Raw genomic sequence first — 22419 nt, forward strand, 5'->3', positions numbered from 1 at the left:
ATTCCACACTGTAGGGATTCTATAATACTTGTGCAATGTTGCAAAAATGAAGGCAACACTGTATTCAAGGGAATGGAGCTGGATTAAAAGAAATGAATAGTAGAGAGAAAGAAAACATATAGGTATAAGTCATCAAATTGTTGGATGGTGACTTAGACCTACTTTTCTTCAGTGATGTGTTTTCATTTCTGTTTATATAAATTATTTGACTGTAGGCATTAAAACGAACAATACTAATTTAAAAGCACAGAAAACTGGAGAATAATGCAGAATAGAGTCAGGTTACTGGAGTGGACATACAGGCAGCTGATGCAGTGCAATGTGGAGAACCATCTACTGTAGTTGCACATTTTGGGAGAAATAATTCAAGAATGCTTAGTGCATCAGAACAAAAAGAGACAAAGGTACAGAGAGACAAATCTTTAACAGTTGATGCTGAAATCTAAAAAAAAAGTAACGACATTCTGAGCCAGGTGCAAACACTGGCTAAAATGTGTTATAAACAAGTTCATTATATCATTATCATCTGGTACTGCCTCTTTACTTTAAAGGTAAAAATGAGAAAAATGGTCACATGTTCTGCTCTGAATTCTGCCTGACAACCTGCTTGGGTCGCTTGGCTGCTTTGGGGCCCAGGCTAACTGACTGAGAAAAAAAGGTTTACCACGTTCAGATTCCAAGTCTCTCAGGGAGATGTTAAGAATGTCAACTTTTATAAACAGTTATACTTTGTGTGTGTTTCTGGTATTATCAATTTAATTCTGAGATAAAATGTTGGAGGCTTACAAAGTAGCTAATTAGCATTTCTATCCGGATAGAAGGCTCATGAAATCAATACTGCCATAGACATGAACTTTGGAAAGAACAACGTCCACAGAAAGTCACTGTACAATAAGGTTACAGGTTTTCTAATTCTTAGATACAAGTCAGTCTGCAGTTAAGCAACTGAAGGCAGAATATAGAGCAATTCATTCTGTAGTAATCCTCACACTGAAAATCAGCCCTGGTATCAGAAGTTTTTTCTCCATTTTTCTATTTTGTACCTACAATGGTGCCAGGAATGATGACTTTGTACACTTTTCACTGACTCCTGTACTTGAATACACATAACAATAAAACCTAATTCTAATTCTAAGTTACCTGACTAGGAACAGAAAAGGAAGCAAGCAAGCCCATTAGGAGCTGAGAATAAATTCTTCACTTCAGGGTCAGAGTAATCTCAAGAAACTTGAAATGAGGAATTTCCCATAAAGTGCCTATTGAATGTTTTTATTCCATCTAAACACTAAAGTGATGGGAAAACTCAGCAGATCTGGCAGCATCTGTGGAGAGAGAAATAGACTTAACATTTCAAGTCTGATATAAATCTCCTTCAGAATACTGAAGTTTGAAGTTACATCTCTACAGATACTGTCTCAACTGCTGTATGATTACAGTTTTTATTTCAGATTTCCAGTATCTGCAGTACGTTGCTTTAACAGTAAGAGGATTTGATAAATGCTCCTGGGCGACCTATGCAAAAGAGTACACAGGAAAGCAAAGGAAATTGAATGATAGCCAAATAAGTGGCCTTTCTTGCTCACTGTAATTTTAAGGCTTCAGATCCAGTCAGTCGGTTTTGGTGAGAGAAGATTACAGATTGGCATACTGCCAGAAATCTGCAAGCTATCTTACATATATGTCAATTAATTTATAATTGGCCTCAGGATGAATAGCAAAGGCAAATACAGATTAAATGTTGTATAACAGAAACCTAAGGAGAAAGTGAGGACTGCAGATGCTGGAGATCAGAGCTGGAAATGTGTTGCTGGAAAAGCGCAGCAGGTCAGGCAGCATCCAAGGAGGAGAATCGACGCTTCGGGCATGAGCCCTTCTTCAGGAATGAGGAAAGTGTGCCAAGCAGGCTAAGATAAAAGGTAGGGAGGAGGGGCGTTGGAAATGCGATAGGTGGAAGGAGGGCGAGAAGGGGAGGGCGAGAAGGGGAGGGCGAGAAGGGGAGGGCGAGAAGGGGAGGGCGAGAAGGGGAGGGCGAGAAGGGGAGGGCGAGAAGGGGAGGGCGAGAAGGGGAGGGCGAGAAGGGGAGGGCGAGAAGGGGAGGGCGAGAAGGGGAGGGCGAGAAGGGGAGGGCGAGAAGGGGAGGGCGAGAAGGGGAGGGCGAGAAGGGGAGGGCGAGAAGGGGAGGGCGAGAAGGGGAGGGCGAGAAGGGGAGGGCGAGAAGGGGAGGGCGAGAAGGGGAGGGCGAGAAGGGGAGGGCGAGAAGGGGAGGGCGAGAAGGGGAGGGCGAGAAGGGGAGGGCGAGAAGGGGAGGGCGAGAAGGGGAGGGCGAGAAGGGGAGGGCGAGAAGGGGAGGGCGAGAAGGGGAGGGCGAGAAGGGGAGGGCGAGAAGGGGAGGGCGAGAAGGGGAGGGCGAGAAGGGGAGGGCGAGAAGGGGAGGGCGAGAAGGGGAGGGCGAGAAGGGGAGGGCGAGAAGGGGAGGGCGAGAAGGGGAGGGCGAGAAGGGGAGGGCGAGAAGGGGAGGGCGAGAAGGGGAGGGCGAGAAGGGGAGGGCGAGAAGGGGAGGGCGAGAAGGGGAGGGCGAGAAGGGGAGGGCGAGAAGGGGAGGGCGAGAAGGGGAGGGCGAGAAGGGGAGGGCGAGAAGGGGAGGGCGAGAAGGGGAGGGCGAGAAGGGGAGGGCGAGAAGGGGAGGGCGAGAAGGGGAGGGCGAGAAGGGGAGGGCGAGAAGGGGAGGGCGAGAAGGGGAGGGCGAGAAGGGGAGGGCGAGAAGGGGAGGGCGAGAAGGGGAGGGCGAGAAGGGGAGGGCGAGAAGGGGAGGGCGAGAAGGGGAGGGCGAGAAGGGGAGGGCGAGAAGGGGAGGGCGAGAAGGGGAGGGCGAGAAGGGGAGGGCGAGAGGCTGGAGAGGTCAGGAAGAAGATTGCAGGTTAGGAAGGTGGTGCTGAGTTCGAGGGTTGGGACTGAGACAAGGTGGGGGGAGGGGAAATGAGGAAACTGGAGAAATCGGAGTTCATCCCTTGTGGTTGGAGGGTTGCTCGACGGAAGATGAGGCGCTCTTCCTCCAGCCGTCATGTTGCTATGGTCTGGCGATGGAGGAGTCCAAGGACCTGCATGTCCTTGGTGGAGTGGGAGGGGGAGTTGAGCCACAGGGTGGTTGGTCCGGGTGTCCCAGAAGTGTTCTCTGAAATGTTCCGCAAATAGGCGGCCTGTCTCCCCAATATAGAGGAGGCCACAACGGGTGAAGCGGATGCAGTAAATGGTGTGTATGGAGGTGCAGGTGAATTTGTGATGGATATGGAAGGATCCCTTGGGGCCTTGGAGGGAAGTAAGGGGGGGGGGGGGGTTGTGTGGGCGCAAGTTTTGCATTTTTTGCTGTTGCAGGGGAAGGTGCCGGGAGTGGAGGTTGGGTTGGTGGGGGGGGGGGGGGGGGGGGGGGGGGGGGTGTGTGGATCGGACGAGGGAGTCACAGAGGGAGTGGTCTTTTCGGAACGCTGATGGGGGAGGGAAATATATCCCTGGTGGTGAGGCCCGTTTGGAGGTGGCAGAAATGGCGACGGATGATACAATGTATATGGAGGTTGGTGGGGTGGTAGCTGAGGACCAGTAGGGTTCTGTCCTGATAGCGATTGGAGGGGTGAGGCTCAAGGGCAGAGGAGCAGGAAGTGGAGGAGATGCGGTGGAGAGCATTGTCGACCACGTCTGGGGGGAAATTGTGGTCTTTGAAGAAAGAGGCCATCCGGGTTGTTCGGTACTGGAACTGGTCCTCCTGGGAGCAGATGCGGCGGAGACGAAGGAATTGGGAATATAACAGAAACCTAAGCAGTGCCATACAAAAACTGCTTGTAACTTGACTTTGCCTATTCAAGTATTAATAAATACAGGTCTCCCAAAGTTCTTCAGCTATTGAATACCTGCTGGAGAGCAGCTTCCAATTGTTGTTCCCTCCCTTCAGTTTTCTGAAGCAGTGACTGCCAGCTCTGATTTAACTTATCTAATCGACGTTTTAGGTTGCTGGCATCCTCCCCTGCACTTGACTCCAGAAGCTCATTCCCAGCTTTATTTACGGTGTCCACTGTTGACTTGTGGGCAAGAACATCATTCTTCAGTACCTGTGGGGAGTTAAAGATCCATTTACCAAATATTGCACAAACCGGTTATCTGGACCCAACATCACAAACTTTAAAGCAACTAGTATAATTGAAAAAGACAAAAAGATCCTCAGCATCTATAAAGAGAATGGTGGGCAAACGCTCTGGTGTGTTGAGGTCTATTGCTCAATGTTGGAACTTCTTGTAAAACACTACTATCTTTATTCTAACTCCTAATATGCCCAGTATTTGCCACCCAATACTACCTTCTCATCCTTTAACACCTCGCTTTGAAAATCCAAACTTTCTGCGTAATGTGTTGTGGTCTCTTCCTACATTATTGCCCTACCATCCTTTATCTACTATACAGATTTACAGCTTTACATTTCTGATACTGGCTTTCGGAGTAATTGCCCCATCCTCAATTTCACCATCGTTCATTAATTGCCTAGGTGGCTGAAGGTTCAATCGGTCTTGGCTCTTTGCTCCTTACTTGATTTCCCTCAACACTTAGAGTACTAAGGTGAATTCAGTCATTATTCACTATCACAACATACAAAGATCAACTCTACTTCCTGACATCATATGATATATTTGTTGACCGAAGATCATATCTAGCATAGAAGGTTGAGCTCAAAGAGCACTACGATGGATCTTCAAAGACAAGTAAGATACAATTTAAATTTAAGACAGAATTTAAATGAACAATGACAACATTAACATAACATATATAATGCTTCAAACAGCTATGTTTTCTCGAAGAACATTATCCAAAACCGTATTATTATTTTTACAACACAATATTAATTATATACGATTGTATGATCCAATGGTTATACAGTTATGAAAGTTAAATCTTTGCAGAGGATAACTTCATTGATAGCCATTACAATATTATTTTGACATACATGATGCTTGGCAAGTTCAATTTCTATGGCTTTTGGGTCCCCAGTAATTGGCCTTTGTCCATCCAGAAGCTCCTCTGTATGATTCAGCCAGGCCATAAGTTCAGCCAAAGCATGCTGAAACTGACCCAGTGCCAGTAGGGCACCCTCCACCTTGTGCTGTGGAGAAATAATAAGTTCAGAGTTAGTCATTCACATCAAATATTTGTTTATGCTATCAGAAATAGTCACCACAACTCTCCTTGGGTCTGTAAAGAAATATCCCCTATAATTCTGAATATAGAAAAATGATCAAACACCAAATATTGATATCAAACACCAAATATTGTTGCATATATGCTAAAATTGCATGTGTAGTACACATGCCATCCAAGGCTTCTTGGTAAGAGGTAGGCACGTATGCCTATTTTTATACAACCATAAGTAGCTGCATTAAACTCAGGAACAATGGCCTGGGCGTGAGTTCATTCCCAGAATCTATTCCATGAATTTGGAAGAGATAAAGAAAGGATGAAAGGAAGGGTTTTCAGCTTCTTTGGAGTCCATATGTCCTACAACAGATCTGCCTGGTTGAAAATGCAAAAAAAAAGGTTAAACTTAATTCTGCCCGCAAACAGATGTATAAAAGTCAGTGAGTTTGTGGTAAGGGAAAGACGAGGGTAGAATACGCTAATTAGGGGGAGGATACCATTTGACCCCTCCAGCCTGTCACATCAGACAAGATCATTGTTGATCTGAGCTGTAGCTTTAACTTCATCCTGTTTACCCCGATAACAATCAATCAACTTCCTTGGTGGCCAGGAATCTACCTCTGTTGTTTCAGAAATATTCAATAAGCTTCACTTGCATTGCTCTCTGGGGAATACAAGTCCAAAGACCCAAGACTTTCAGATTAGAAATAATTCTTAATCTCGGTTATTAATGTGTCCCCTAACTCTGGTAATGCATTAATCTACTCTGATCCATCACCTTCTCAACTCCTCCTTTTCCAAGTTTGGGAGGGCCAAGAGAAGAATAATCTCACTGTCCAGAGATAAAACGAGCTTTAAAGTTGTCACTGAATGATTACGTAATAGCCCCTTCCTTCACTGTAAAAGTCCTGATGTCACGTGGGCAGACAGCCCATTAAAAACTTGAGGTCCTCTTGCAGGCTTGGGTGCAAGGATGGTATCTCCACTTCTATTTTTGTTATTTACTCACAAGATGTGGGCATTGCTGGTTGGCCAGCATTTATTGCCCATCTCTAGCTGCTCGAGGTGGTGGTGGTCAGCTGTTTTCTGGAACTGTTGTAGTCTATTTGGAGTAGGTATGCTGTTAAGGTGCGAATTCCAGGATTCGGACTCAGCAATACTGAAGCTATGGTGACATATTACCAAATCAGGATTGAGAATTGATGGAGGGGAATTTGCAAGTGATGTTCTTCACACATATCTACTGCTGCTGTCCTTGTAGATTGTAGCAATCTGTTAATAGAGCCTTGTTAAATTTCTGCAGTGTGTCTTCTGGATGGTACACAGTGCTGCTGCTTAGCATTTATGATATAGAGAATCAATGGACTGCTTTGGCCTGGATGGTATCATGCTTCTTGACTATTGTTGAAATTGTGCTCATCCAGGCAAGTGGGGAGTATTCCATCATCTTCCTGATTTATGCCTTGTAGATAATGGACAGGGATTTAGGGAGTCAGAACATTAATTATCTGCTGCATAACATCCTAGCCTCTGACCTATGCTTGTAACCACAGTACTTAAAAATGTCTAGTTCTGATCAATGGTTGTTGATAGTGGGGGGGGGGGGAGATTCAGTTATGGTAATATCATTGAATGTCACGGGCTGGTGGTCACTGCCTAGCACTTGTACGGGGCAAATGTTACTTGCCACTTGTCAGCCTGAGTCTCAATAATGTCCAGATCCTGCTGCATTTGGGTGTGGACTACCTACCATATATAACAAGTCATGAATGGTGCTGAATGTTATGAGTCATCAGTGAACATCCCCACTTCTGACTTTATGAAGGAGACTAGTGACAAAGCAACTAAGGACACTACCTTGAGGAACTCCTGGGAGAGATGCTGTGGAGCTGAGATGACTGACCTCCAACCATCACAACCTTCCATTGTGTCAGGTATGACTCCAACCAGTGGGGAGTTTTCCTCCGATGCCCGCTGACTCCAGTGTTGAGAGAGGTTTTTTAATGCCACCCTTGTTCGAATGTAATCTTGAAGTCATGGCAGACCCTCTCACCTCACCAATTCCGCATGTTCGCCCATGTTTCAACCAAAACATCAATGAGGTCAGGAGCTAAGTTGCCCTGGCTCAACTCAAACAGGATGTCAGTAAGCAGGGAAATGTTAAGTCCATACTGCTTGATAGTACTGTTGATGACACCTTCTGTGACTTTATTGATGATTGAGAGCAGGTTGATAGGGTGGTAATTGGCTGGGTGCAACTTTTCCCATTTTTTGGTCTGTAGGACATACCTAGGCAATTCTCAACATAATTGGGTAGATGGCAGTGTCATGTCCATGTTAGAACAATTTGGCTCGCCTGGCAGGTTTTGGAACACAATACTATTGCTGGAACATTGCCAGGGCCTGAAGCCACTGTAGTATCCAATGCCTTCAACCATTTCTTAATATCACATGGACTGGATTGAATTGGCCAAAGACATATATCCATGATGCTAAAGACCTCTGATGGAGGCGGAGATGGATCCTCCACTTGGCACTTCTAACTGAAGTTGACATGAATGCTTCAGCCTTCTTCTTTTGTACTAAATGTGCTGGCTCCCTCCACGATTTAAGTTGGGAATATTTGTGGAGTCTTCTTCTCCAATGAGTTGTTTATTAACCCAGCACCAATCATGACTGAATGTGGCAAGTTCTGATGTGTTGTTGTGGAATCACTTAGCTCTGTCTATCACTTGCTGCTTATGTTGTTTGGCACACAGGTAGCGCTGTTGTAGCTTCACTAATTCAACCCTTCATTTTTAGGTATACTTGGTGCTGCTCTAGCGATGCACTCCCGCACTCTTCATTGAACAGCAATGTCCACACCCTCAGAAAGAAGCTGTTGCAGTTGTGCAGCACTCTCAATGTGAAACATTTTGTTAGGCAGGACCTTGTGTTCACCTTTGAAGCTAGACTTGAAGCAACATGTACTGTTCAGTTGTTAATACTGAGGGGTTTGATAAGTGATGGATGTATGAATTCACATTGCTTAATATCATATTAACAAAGTCAAGTACTTTAGAATAGAACCACAAAGACAGACAATTATTACTGTGCAGAAGGAGACCATTGGCACATTGTGCCAGGACCGACTATTATTTAGCCTTCTCTTATCTCTTGCCAGTTGCATCCCCTTTGCCCATATCCCTGCAAAACATTACTACCCAAAATTAATCCATTGCCCTCTTGGAAGCCTCAACTGAACTGGTCTCCGTCACATTTCCAGACATTCCATGCCCCAAAAACTCACTGTGTAGTAGTTTGGTCTCACAGCACCTTTACTGCATTTGCACATCACTTTAAACATGGAACTTGAATTCTTTGTCAATGTAATATTGTAGTGAATGTCAAAACTTGATAGTTTTTGCTTTAATTCCCTCCAGCACTTAAATTCATGTACAAATCATGAACCTGAGTGTACAACTTAAATTGGTCTGTCTCCTTCCTGGTCTTTTATGACTTTCCATATCTTTAAGAGGTCATAATTGGCTGAAGCACTGGCAAAGTATTTTACACCATATCAATTTATGTATGGATAATGCACACATTAAAAGCAGCACTTGGAAATCTTAACTGTAGCAGGCCGCTTATACCTGTCTGCGAATAATCTTTTCGCCCAGATCTTCCCAGAGGTGTTTGAGCTCAGTGAGCGGCTGCTGAATTATGTCACGGTCCGTGTCATCTGAGGCTCTCTTAAGCAGTAGCTCCCCCTGGTGGTTCAGTTTTTCCATTTCTATTTGCTGCTGGTAAACCTCCATTTTAAACTCCTGTGGAGTGTAAGTGCAGTGAGAAAGTTAAGTGTCATCCATAAGGGCACATCAAATATTAACACAAAATTGTAACAAAGTTAAAATCAAAGCTATATTGCAATGATTTTCCCTTTCCAACTAAGTCCACTAACGCTTGCACCTCAACTTTTAAAATTCTGGCATGTTACTGCAGTTTGCTTTGTGCAGTACCAAATGATAATACTTCAGATGAGTGTGTAAACAGTAATGTCAGCAGCTACCAATGAAGGAGACAGTCAAATGGATTTGACTCTATACTCATTTAGAATGCAACCTAATGGCTCTGAAGCAGATAGTAAGGCCATTGCTACATTGCGCAAAATGGCCAAGTTAACCAACACAGCAAAGTCCTGTCACCTGGCTCAATATGGTCCAGCTATTCGCTGTCCAAATGAATTGAACAATCTAATGATGGACATCAGGTAATCTTGTCAATCCATTAAAAGGAATGAATGTTTATTTTAGATAAAACCAAGATGAAATGAATGTGAACAGTAAAAGTGGAGCACTATTTTTATTTCATTTTGTTGATTCCTTCTAATGCTTTGTGTATGTTGCATGTTATTTTACTGTAACAGTAACTCACCTTCATTTCGTTTATTTGTTGTTTCACAGTGCTGATGTCCGTGCCTACTGGAGACATCTCACCAAGTTTTATCACTGTATTATCCAGCCAGTCAAACATTGCCTAAACATCATAACAAATCAAGTAGTATTATTCAAATTAGTACTTCATTCACATATACAATGATGGTATGCAGAACATTCCTTACTTGCAGTGAATCTTGGTATTGTACAGCTGCCTGCATGACCTCCTCCAGTTTGTCCATCCGCTCTTTCCATGCTTTGTTCAGGTTATCCCATGCATAATTGAGCTAGAAATATTTATGATAGAATCCATTAGAAAGGAAATATGATGGTACAACCCACCACATCGCATCTTCTGTTTCACAGAAGCAGAACTGGATAAAACAAGATGCTTAAGGAGATATTGGGGCAGGTTACCAAAGTTCTGGTCAATCAGACATGTTTTAGGGAGTATCTTAAAGGAACAGAGGTGAAAAGGTTTAGGGAGGGAATTTCAAAACCTAAGACCCTTGGTAGATAAATGCACTGCTACCAATGATGAAAATTGGGGATATACAAGAGGCTGGAAATGGAGGAATGCAGAGATCCAGAAGGTTTGTCAGACTGGATGGAATTACAGAAGAAGTGGAGGAGTAACATTACCTGAAAACAAGTAATCTAATCTTAAGACGACAACGATGAAGAAAAATCCCCAGAGTGTGGAAACCAGGCCCTTCAGCCCAATAGGTCCACATCGTCCATCCGAAGAGTATGCCACCCAAATCCATTCGCCTATCCTACATTTACCCCTGACTAATACACCTAACCTACACATCCCTGAACATTATGGGCAATTTAGCACGGCCAATTCACCTAACCTGCACATCTTTGGATTGTGGGATGAAACCGGAGCACCCGGAGGAAATCCATGCAGACAAGGGGAGAATGTGCAAACTCCACACAGACAGTCGCCAGAGGCTGGAACCGAACCTGGCGCTGTGAGGCAGCAATGCTAACCACTGAGCCACCATGCTGCCCAGTTTACTCAGTTTAACAAATAATAAATTGAGAATCCTTTCTTACATTTAGTGCTTTGTCATAATTACTATAATTTCTTTTCAAGATTTAACTCTCAAAATAGAATATTGATGAGCCACTTGTCTCATGCCCATTAATGTCTCAATCAAGTTCTAACAAACTGGTATCATTGAAACTAGGAGCAGGAGCAGGGAATTTGGCCTTTCGAGCCTGCTCCCTCAGTCAGTAGGACTATGGTCAATCTTTTCTCTCAAACCTGCTTTCTTTATACCACTTGAAGTCTTTAAAATCTAATAATGCATCTCTCTCTTTCTGGAATATATTCAGTGACTTAGCCTCCACAGCCTTCTGTAGTAGAGAATACCACAGGTTCACTACTTGTTGAGTGAAGAAATCTTTCCTTCCTCTCAATCCTAAATGGTCTATCCTCTACTCTAATGCATCACCTGATTCTAGCATCTCCATTCATGGAAAGAATCCTTTCTGCATCTGGTTAGTCCAGCCCTGTTGGAATTTTATATGTTTCAATCAGATTTTTTCTCAACCTTTTAAACTCAAAAAATACAAGCCCAGTTGAACCAATCTCCCCTCAGAGGGCTGGCCTGCCATTCCCTTTATTGGACTTTTGAACATCTGCTGCACTCCCTCCATGGAAAGTACATCCTCTCTTTGGTAGGGAGACCAAAGTTGCATGCGATACTCCATATGTGGTCCAACCAAGGCCTTGTATACCTGAAGTAAAACATCACTCTTTCGGAATTCAAATCCTCTCACAATAAAAGGTCAAAATACAATTTTTCTTCCTCAATGCTTGTTGCAGCTGCCAGTCTGCTTTTATTGACTGGTGTACAAGGACACCCAGATCCCTTTGTACAGCCATACTCCCCATTATATAATTTAAATAATACTCTGCCTTTTTGTTGTTTGCACAAAGTACATAACTTCACATTTAGTGATTATTACTGGATCTGTCATAAGTTTGCCCATTTACACAACTTACTGAGGTCACCTTAGTCTTCTTAACATCTTTCTCACAAACAATACTACCTAGTTGTGTCATCAGCAACTCTGGAAAAAGGTGCATGTGATTCCCTCATTTTGGTCATTTATATATGCATTGTGAATAGTAAGGATCCTGTGGTACACCACTAGTCATCACCTGCCATTCATGAAGAGAGCCATTTATTCTCACTTTTTCCTATTTCTTAACCAATTCTCATTCCATGCTATATTATCTTCATCCTATACACTTTAACCCAGAATGTATTATTTAATCATTATTATGAATAATATTTTACATGCACTCAAAACATAATTAACAGCAGGATCATCTCCTTAAACAACTCCAACTGACTGGTCAAATATGATTTATCTTTCACAAAACCATGTTAATTCTGCCTGATTACCTTGAAACTTACCCAAGTACTCTGCTACAACCTTTTATCAGTAGCTTCTAACATTCTCTCTATGACAGATGTTAAGTAGCATGTCGTTTCCTGACATCTCCCGCTCTTTTCAACAAAGGAGTTACTTTCGCCATTGTTGAATTTAATGGGATATGACTGAATCTTAAAACTCTTCTTCAAATAAGGAGTCCAGAACTAGAGGGCATAGGTTTAGGGTGAGAGGGGAATGATATAAAAGAGACCCAAGGGGCAACTTTTTCACGCAGAGGGTGGTATGGAATGAGCTGCGAGAGGAAGTGGTGGAGGCGGGTACAATTGTAACATTTAAGAGGCATCTGGATGGGTATATGAATAGGAAGGGTTTGGAGGGATATGGACTGGTTGCTGGCAGGTGGGACTAGATTGCGTTGGGATATCTGGTCGGTATGAACGAATTGGAGCAAAGGGTCTGTTTCTATGCTGTACATCTTTATGACTCTATGAAAATATTTATGGAGTCTCCTAATAGCTGTTTGTATGCTTCTGGTCAGCTTTCTCTTGTACTGTATCATTTCCCTCTTCAATCAATTCTTTGGTTATTCTGTCCAACCTTTTGATCTGCCACCACTCCGCTTTAGCCAGTTCTGCTTTCATGTCCTCATAATTCCTCTTATTTACTTCTTAAAAACAAAAGTCTTGGAAGCATTCCTCTTTCAAACCAAATGCAAAATTCAATCATTATATGGTCTTTATTACCTAGCGACATCATAACTGAGGTTATTAGTTAATCCTAGTTCATTGCACAATTTTACCTCATCTATGCTTTTCTTCACTTCTGGTTTTTCAAATTCTCCACAAGCAAAGATGAGGTCTGCTCCCAGGATTCTTACAAATTCTAGTTCTTCATGGAGTCCATCTGTCTCCTCCTTAATTGTCTGAAATCAACAGAATATTACCAGAAAATTATTAATCCTGAGAAGCTCCCACATTACAATCTATTTTTAAAAATAAAAAAATCAATTTTTGTGATTTCAGTCAAGACAAATAAATATTTGGAACATATTTACAGATTTGAGAGTACAAAGAAAATTTAATATTTTCCATACCTCTGCAGCCTCTTGTTGTTGTTTAATGATTGAGGGGTCAATACCAGGACTCTCCAGGTCTCTCACTATGTCCTGTGTATCCTTAATGGTGGTCAGCAAGGCAGCCATGTCACACCAGAACTTTTCAGCCAGATCAAGTACATCTAATAGTTTAATATCTCTCTCTTCACCACGACTTTTGATATCTTCCCAGTAAAATACCATCTCATCCAATTTGTCTTGAATGGCTAAAGGATTACAGATTGGAAGAAAGTAAGCTAGAATATTTAAGATGTCTTTGTTCCTGATCAATGGTCCCAGAAGGATCGAACACTGCCAGAAAGGAACCCATCAGAGCAGACAATGAAGGGTAATATTTCAAATATTAGACTCTTTGGAAACGGACTAGTCAGTGCAGTTTGAAAAAGCTGACTGTTTAGAACCCGATCAAAATTGAATCAGTTATCCTCAATCGTGCAATAGGAAAGAGCTTTGGTCATTTGTATTAGATGATAAATCGTCTTAAAATTACCGTTACCTGCAACAAATTGTAACAATCAACATTTATTTCAGATGTAGAAATAAAATTACTGCAGCCTTTGCTAAATGTATGCAACTAAATCTGTTTAGATACATTATGTTCAATCTAAATAAAAAGCAGCAAGTCTCTTTTTATTAGTACTCAAATCCATTAAAAAAAAAGTGACCAAAATCAGCATGAAAAGAGAAACGAATTATTCAAGACAAATGTAGGTCCCTTACAGTTTGTAACAGGAGAACTGATAATGGAGGTCAAGGAATTGGCAGGTCTATTAAACAACTGTTTCAGTTCTGTCTTCACATAAGAATACACAAATAATTTCCCAGAAATGCTAGGGAAGCAAGGGTGCATTAGGAAGGAGGAATTGAAGGTGATTAGTATTTGTAAAAACAAAATGCTGAAGAAATGAATGGGACTGAAAGTTGATAAATTCCCTATAACTCCACATCCCTTGGCACCAACGGCAGTGGCCAGGAAAATATGGATGCATTGGTTGTCATCTTATAAAGTTCTGTAGTCCCAATGGACGGGAGAATAGAAAATCTAACCACCACTACTTTAAAAAAAATGAAGGATAAAGAAAACTGGAAGTTACAGACTGGCCTGATATCAGCAGTTGGGAAAGTGTTGGAGTCTTTATAAATGATGTGATAAAAGGACACTCAAAATACCAATGTGATTACACAAAGTCACCAAGGATTTATGAAAGGAAAATCTTGTTTGACAAATCTTCTGGAGTTTTTTGAAGATGTAATTAGTAGAATAGAGGAGGGTGAACGATTGGGTGCGGTTTATTTGGATTTTCAAAACCTTTTTGATAAAGTTCCACTTAAGATGTTGGCATGCAAAATCAAAGCATTTGGGATTGGCGGTAATGTATGGCATGCATTGAGAATTGGTTAGAAGACAGGAAACAATAGGAACAAATGCCTTTGGAATGGAAAGCACAAATGGAATCTTACAAGGATCAGTACTTGTTCCCAGTTACATAACATCCATCAATGATTTGGATGAGGGAAACAAATGTAATATTTCCAAATTTGCTGATGATACCAAATTAGATTGAGAATGGTGAGGAGGATGTAAAGATGATTTAAGGATACTTAGACAATTTGAAAGAGTGGGCATGGCAGTTGCAGTATCATGTGGTAAAAAGTAGTTGTTCTCTTGGTAAGAAAAACTGAATTGCAGAGTATCATTTAAGTAGTTATAGATTAGGAAGTGTTGATGTAAAAGTACAGCAAGGTGTCTTTGCACACCAGCCATTAAAAGCAAGCATGCTGGTACAGCAGGCAGTTAGGAAATTACCAGTACTTTGGCCTTCACGGCAGTTTGAGTCCAGGAGCCAGAAAGTCTTCAGCTCAGGCAATTTTTTTTTTTTTTTTTAAACACAGAGGGTGGTTTATATGTGGAATGAACTTCCTGAGGATGTGGATACAATTACAGTGTTTAAATGATATTTGGATAGATACATGAACAGAAAAAACGTGGAGGGATTTGGGCAAGGAACAGGCAGGTGGGACTAGTTTAGCTTGGGATTATGTTTGGAATGGAACAGGTTGGATCAAAAGATCTGTTTCCATACCGTATGACTAGAGGTACTGCTCATCTGGAACATTGTGTGGTATGTACCAAGAGATATACTTTCATAGAGGCAGTGCAGTGAAGGTTCACCAAATTGATTCTTGGGATGTCATATGAGGAGAGATTAGGTTGATGTTATATTAACTTGAAGTATAAAAGAATAAAAGTGGATTACATTGAAACATAAAATTCTGACAGAGCTAGACAGACTGAGTACAGAAATGATGCTTCCCCTGGATAGGGGGTCCCAAAGAAGAAATCTTAGTCTCAGGGTGTGCAGTAAGCATTTTAGAGCGAGAGATAACATTTTTTCACTGAGAAGACAGTGATTCCGTGAAATTCAGGTCACTGAATATATTTAAGAAATAAGTAGATGTCTACATGCTAAGGGCGTCAAGGCAGAGTGGGACAGTCCAGGAGTATGGTATTGTGATAGAGGATCATCCATGATCCTGTTGAATCGTGAGCTCGATTGGCTGAATAGCCGACTCTATTTTTTATGTTTCCATGGCATGTATAAAGAACTCTTTCAACTGTGAAACTGATTAATTGAATAGGTCAGTTCCACCATGATAGGTGGGCAACTCAGTCCATCTGTTTCCAAAACACTGACATAGCCATGAATGCTGAATTATGCCTATTCATTGCATTTTTTAAAAATTGGAGCTTCTGTTGCACAAATTGACTGTCTATATTAGACTAGTGACTACACTTCAAGAACAATTCATTAATGCTGTTTAACTTATGTTCTGAATTGGTGAAAGGCATTGCACAAAATGCAAATTCTTTTCATTCATTCGTGTTTCCTGAATTGGGTGCAATACAAATTTGAGGCAAAAATATCACCAAGTTTTTAAAAAAGACATTGAAAACAGGTAACATGCATAATGTTGTCAGAATATCCCAAAGCATTTTACATTAATAAATCTGATAATATTCCATTCACCAGATCCTGAACAATGGATTACAAACAGTTAACATTAGATGGACAGATTTTAATTTTGCTTTAAACATTTGAGAAATACATTCAGCAATCTGGAACCAGTTTCTGATCTGGAACCAAATTGTTAAATTGCTTATTACTAGGTGGGATTGCAAAAACTGAATGCAGCCTTTACAATGATGATCAGTCTTGTTGTTATGTAGGAATTCAAAACTTAAATATTCAATACCTTTAGCTGCAGGATCTTCATCTGCTCCAGATGACCGTCCAATCAGTTCCTCACCACGACGTTTAAGAGCTTCAAAAGATGGTTGAAGTTTTTCAAGCTCCATTGCAATATTTTTGTTCTCATTGATGTGCTCTTTGATTTTCTCAACTTCAGCGGGTATTGATGGGGGCGTCCGCATCCGATCAACAATGTGTCCCAGAGACTCCAACATTGGATCAATCTTATCATGAAACTAAACAAAATCATAAATAAGAGAAAGTGCAGTTAACATTGACAATTTTCTCAGAATCATCCTTATCTAAAGCAATATGCAGCAGAAATTATCAGTGCAAACTTGAGTGATGCAACGATTAGCACACCATTTTGTTGCAAGTCTTCTGGATTGTCTGCAAATAAAATTTGTTCTTGCATCAAAATGTATAATAAATAACTCATTGAGGTTCTGCGTAGTTTAATTAATTTAATAAAGCTAAGTCACCTCAACTTTCATATGAATTTCTATGATTGAGTCAATTTGGAAGAAAATATGGAATTATTGAAAAGGAAACAAAGAAACATTGATGCTCCAATTTAAACAAAACACAGGCTACAAAAATAGTCACACATTCCACATCATTGTATTTTGAATTTGTATTTGGAGTAAGGGAAATTTATTCTGAGTAAACAGAGTTATAATTTTTCTTTAGGCATTTTCACTCTCCTATAACTTGAACTATTGAAAAATTGGACTCTTGAGATTAATAAAATTATGCTGTCGTCACAATCAATGGTTAATATCTACTCTGAATGTGAATAATCTACAAATGAATTAATTTAAATTTTGAAAATTACATTCTTATCCAGGTGCATAAAAAATAAAACTTGCAACATTAAATCTGCAACATAAATTTAGCTCATGTAATTTAGTTAATTTGGTATTAGAAATGCTTGAATTTTTTTTTATAATTTTACACTTCAAACTAAAAAATGGAAGACTACTTATATTGAATTACCTTTTTACTACAGCGAATATAATAACTATTATTCACTTCCATCAAAGATTAAACAGAAACTTATCTGATTCGTCACAATTAAACAAGTCCTCTGAATGAAGCTAAATTCTTATAATGTGTGACAAAATAAACTTATTTACTTAAAACCAAATGTCCCAAAGCTTCAAAATGTTGAATTATATTGTAGATCTTGCTCATCAACTTATAAGACCTATTCCATAGATTAAAATCACAACAATAACTGAACAAACACTTAATAGAGCTAGAAGTCAACTTAAGTGACATACAAAATTGGAAACATTAACAATTTTTTAAAAAAGAAATATAAATACTATAATAATTAGTTACATTGAAACATACATGAGAGCATAGTCTGGTTTTGTAGCAACTAGTTACTATATTGGTCTTGAAAAATATCCATTCACTTGGAAATTGGAAGTTAAACTAAGTGGGAGAAAACTACTTTCTCATATGGGCTGTAGAAGTCCTAACTTCAACAAAATGTTGAGATTGAATCATGTTAGAAGTGGCAGGTGCTCACATTTCAGCATTACTTTGACAGTTATGTTCAGTCAGGCTCAGGTGAGAAGTGAAAATGGAATGATCAATCTGGAGGAATACAGAATTTTTGAAGTTGGACTCAAGGATATTATTTGACTAGCTGAGAGGTAGGTTTTAATCTAATCTGGACACTACATTAGGATTAAAAAGAAAATGTTGCTCAACAATAATATAAAAATAGACCAAGAAGCAGAAATGCTAAGATTTTTTTTTCAAAACAAAAATGCCAGTTGTCAATTACAGTGATGCAAAAGGAACAATTTTAAAAGCAATGTATTTTACTTAGTAAAATATAGCAAAATTGAACCCGCAACTATCAAACAAGCAGGTTTTTGGAGTACTGCATGTATAACTTTTGTATGCATTGTTTAGAGGCTGTCCAAGCTTCAGGTAACTGATTCCTAATGATAGGCACATCAACACAAACTAAAATGGAAGAGCAACCTCAAAGTGCAGCAATCGATTTTCCAAGGAGCTCTGCTTACCTCAGCATGCTAATGAGTAGATTGATGAACACAACAATTAAACACAACGTAGCAGGATGTGTCGGCAAATAAACATTTAATTCCACGAGTTGAGCGGAATGGAAAACAAATGACATGTTAGTATGAGAAAACTATGAAGGGGGAACACAAGGGAATGCATTGAAACAGACAAATATGGAAGGGATACACTTTGCAAACATTCCTGATGTTTATGCCACGTGAAAGGAGTCTGTCATAATTTTCTTTCCATACTGCTGTACTGATCCCTACTCCCTACGCTGCATGCGTCATTCTTAATTTCCACTAGAATACTATGTTAAACACACTACATCAACACCACTGATGAAAAGAACAGCCAGTAAGGAAGTATCAATAAATAATTATATTAAGAAATGCATTAATTTAAAAAGGAGAAAATGGGCACACATTACCGGATATGACTTGCAAACAAAGCAAAAATTGAACCCACAACTATCAAATAAGCAGGTTTTCAGAGTATGCATTGTTTAGAGGCTGTCAAAGTTTCAGGTAACTGATTCCCAATTATAGATACATGCAAATTTATCAATGAATTGCTAATTCATCAAAAATCACCAACCTTTCTGTTAATTGGTCAATTAATCGGTCATTCATTGCAAATTATTACCTCACATTTCACTTTATTACTGTTTCCAATGGTTCTGAAACTAAAGGTACAATGACTCCAGGAGTAGAATATTTTCAAACAATGTAACTGATGTTGTCAAGGAGATGCCTGTAATCTAGACTAGCCAGCATTCTGAAGCAAGAATTATATTAGGTAGTGACAGCAATGGAGAACAAAAAGAATAAAAAGGAAAGACAATCCCCTTTTCATAATCAAATGAATATCCTCCGAAAAATCCCCATGCAAATGAGCTAGGATCACCGGCGTACCTGAGCAGACTGAGAAATTGCTTCATCCAAAGCCAAAGCCCGCTGTCTTGCATCCTGCTTTATTTTAGCATAAAGTTCTTCAGCTGTGGTATATTTTTCATGAACCATTTTACCCTCATCAGAATTCAACACCATCAGCTGAGGGCCAATCTTCATCAATTTATCGATATGAGGCTTGTGTTCGGAGATTGATTCACGAAGTTGCTGTTATGAAAAAAAAAACAGGTCGCAAAGTTGAAAGAACTCTAAATATATGGGGACATAAGATGACACTTCTTGCATAATATGAAACAAAATATCAAATGGGCAAATTCAGTATTTTGTGCTTCACAGGTGAGCCACACTCAGTCAGAGAACATAACTATAACACTTAACAAATAGTAGTAGGCAATTTGGTCCTTCAATCCTGCCCTTTTGTAAGACGTTCTACATCAGTCACAGCTTTCCACATTTTCTGTATCAATGGAATGGAGACATGGAGATAAAGTGTCCATCCCTACTTTCAGTACACTGACAATTTAACGTTCACAAGTTCCTCTGACACAGAATTCCAAAGATTCACAACTTTTTAAGTGCAGAAACTTCTTATCTCAGATCTAAATGGCCATGTCTTATTCTGAGACTGTGACCTATCCCTTCTAGGATTTTTGTTCTGCATAAACTGTTCATTTGAATACATGGTGACTTTAAATATTTGACGTTTTGCTCACGTGGTATTTTAATTGACAATGTGTGAGCAACCTGCACGACCCTTTCAGATTGCTGCATGGCTATGAGCATACACAGCTTGCAAGAAACACAACCTCTAATATAGACGCTCTAGCCAAGTGAGAAATCCTTCCAGGAACTATCTTGTCAAACCTCTGAAGAATGTGTGTATTTCAATTAGGTCCCATCAAATCTCTCAAGAACAAATTTTATCTGCAAACTCTCCTCAAAGGGAAGGCCTTTCATCCAAGAAATCAATCCAATAATCTTGCATTGAACTTCCTCCAAGGAACATGTATCCTTTCTGAGGGAAGGAGACTGAAGCTGCACATAATACGATCTCATCAAGACACTGTACAACTCCAGCATGATGTCTTGCACATGAATTTCTTGAAAGTAAACACGTCATTGGTGTTTGTGGTTAGGACTTTAAATGCTAATGAAGCTGTCATCAGCTGGGTTTCTTCAGCCTTGGGAAAACTGGAAGCTGCAGTGAGCGGAGGGCAGCCACAGGCAGCATTCCTTGTTGGCTGGGTGAAGGAACAGTGCTACATCCCTAGCTCTCTATAACCAACCCCTGCACCGACCTCCCCCCCCGTCCTGATCCCCGCCCCCCCCCCCACTACACAAACACAAATCATTCCAATCCTACAGTCCATCCCAGGATCAGGCATTCCGTCCCAACTCAAGGCTTCAGGATCAGATCAATTAAACCTTCTCCAGGGTCAGCAATCAGAACAATCCAACCCTGCAACTGCTTCTTCAGAGTGCTCCATCTGATCGGAAGCCACGCTTGCCAATCAGGTTGTCTGCCGAGCAAGGAACCTCAAGAAACGTGGAAGATAGAACACAGAAAATCAAACTCCTGGGGTTTTGGATATGTTCTACCTGGAATAGATGGTCCTGGCATTGGATAGTTTAAGTTGTTCCCTTTATGGTAGTTCTGATACACCATAGTCACCTTTTCCCACAACTGACAACATACAGAATGTTCCCTTATCTTCTGTTTTCCTTCAATCCTAAATAGCTTACTGGTTTCAATGGAGAATCTGGCAACCTGAACTGCAAAGGCATGTATACACTGAAGAATTTAAGCGTATGGATAAATCTACATTAAATAAAAACAAAAGATTTGGAAAAAGCGTCGTGAAAGACTCGAAATATTAACTCTATTTCACTCTACAGATGCTTCCAGATTTGCTGAGTTCCTCCAGCATTGCATTTGTGTCACAATTCAACTGTCCTTTTATCCTTACCCTCATTTCTTCTTGTTGTAGTTTCAGCATCTCATGGTCAACAGCTGGTGGTGGGAGTTGTGATATCAGACTTCTGGTCTCATCAAGCCAAGGGCACAGCTCCTCATGTGTTTCCCAGAACTGGTTAATAAGGACTTGAGCCCGCTCCAATTGGGAGTATCTTTCAGTGTTCATCAGACTGACTGTCTCGTATTGTTGCTGCAACAAGTCCATTTTCTCCTATGTGGATGTGCGTACACATAGACATACATATTTTAGATTAATTATCACAGGGCCCTCCTTCAATATTCAATGTCTTGACTGACAATTTTACAATGTTTATTAAAATTTCACAAATTGTAATATTTCTGCCTTATGGCATGCAAATAATAATTCATTTTATGGAAGTAAATATGCACATTTCACAGCTTGGTTTTTATTAAGTGAATACATGTAATTGTAAACATTCAGTGTTCCTGGTAGGCCATCTGCAGAAATACCAAAATAATACCTGCAACATTGTTTTCTGTTCGTCACCGCAGGTACTTAGAATTTCTTCTTGAGTGTTTACCAATTCATCTATTGAATCCTTGTGCCTTATGACATCTATTGAAAAGGCCTAAAGACATTAAAGAAATGGTTTTAAAACATGGAAACACAACATCACATGATCTCTAGTGTCAATACTGCATATGGTGTCTAACTGTCTACAGTTCCTACCTTCAACATAACTCAGATCACTAAGTTTCATTTTGTTACGCTGACATGGTGCATACAAAGTCATGGATGAGTGAACCCGAGCGAAATAAAATGGAAGTTTAGGACAGCCAGAAAATTGTAAACTGCTTTGCAAATGGAATGTATGTGAGATGCAGCGTTAATTACTGCCTATTTTGGTTGAACCAGTGGTCAACTGGTTTGTAAGTTAATTATATTTCAAATAATCCTCGAGTTTCAGCTCTTCAAATAAGAACTGTAGATATAAGGACCAATTAGAATTTAATGGTTGTTTAAAAATATCAAACATAAGAATTTGATTAGCTCAGTTTGTCCAATAGTTTAAAGATCAGCAGTCTAGAACAGTTCCCTACAGAACACTATTAAATGCACTGCACGGATCAATACCCTAGTACACTACAGAGGGATAAT

General features: G+C 40.3%; 1 protein-coding gene across 1 annotated transcript in view; it reads right to left on the reverse strand.

The window, feature by feature from the left end:
* LOC122563694 (microtubule-actin cross-linking factor 1) overlaps nucleotides 1-22419 on the reverse strand; it is a 536485-nt gene that overhangs the window by 58624 nt on the left and 455442 nt on the right. The window contains 11 exon segments of the mRNA XM_087976866.1: nucleotides 3903-4100; nucleotides 4988-5143; nucleotides 8808-8981; nucleotides 9589-9690; nucleotides 9776-9877; nucleotides 12805-12927; nucleotides 13099-13325; nucleotides 16375-16606; nucleotides 19328-19531; nucleotides 21292-21510; nucleotides 21782-21889. Coding sequence (XP_087832992.1) covers nucleotides 3903-4100; nucleotides 4988-5143; nucleotides 8808-8981; nucleotides 9589-9690; nucleotides 9776-9877; nucleotides 12805-12927; nucleotides 13099-13325; nucleotides 16375-16606; nucleotides 19328-19531; nucleotides 21292-21510; nucleotides 21782-21889 — 1845 coding nt within the window.

The sequence above is a fragment of the Chiloscyllium plagiosum genome, unplaced genomic scaffold (genome assembly GCF_037043375.1).
Source record: "Chiloscyllium plagiosum isolate Xiang-an unplaced genomic scaffold, Cpla_swu_hap1 HiC_scaffold_30, whole genome shotgun sequence".
NCBI lineage: Eukaryota > Metazoa > Chordata > Chondrichthyes > Orectolobiformes > Hemiscylliidae > Chiloscyllium > Chiloscyllium plagiosum.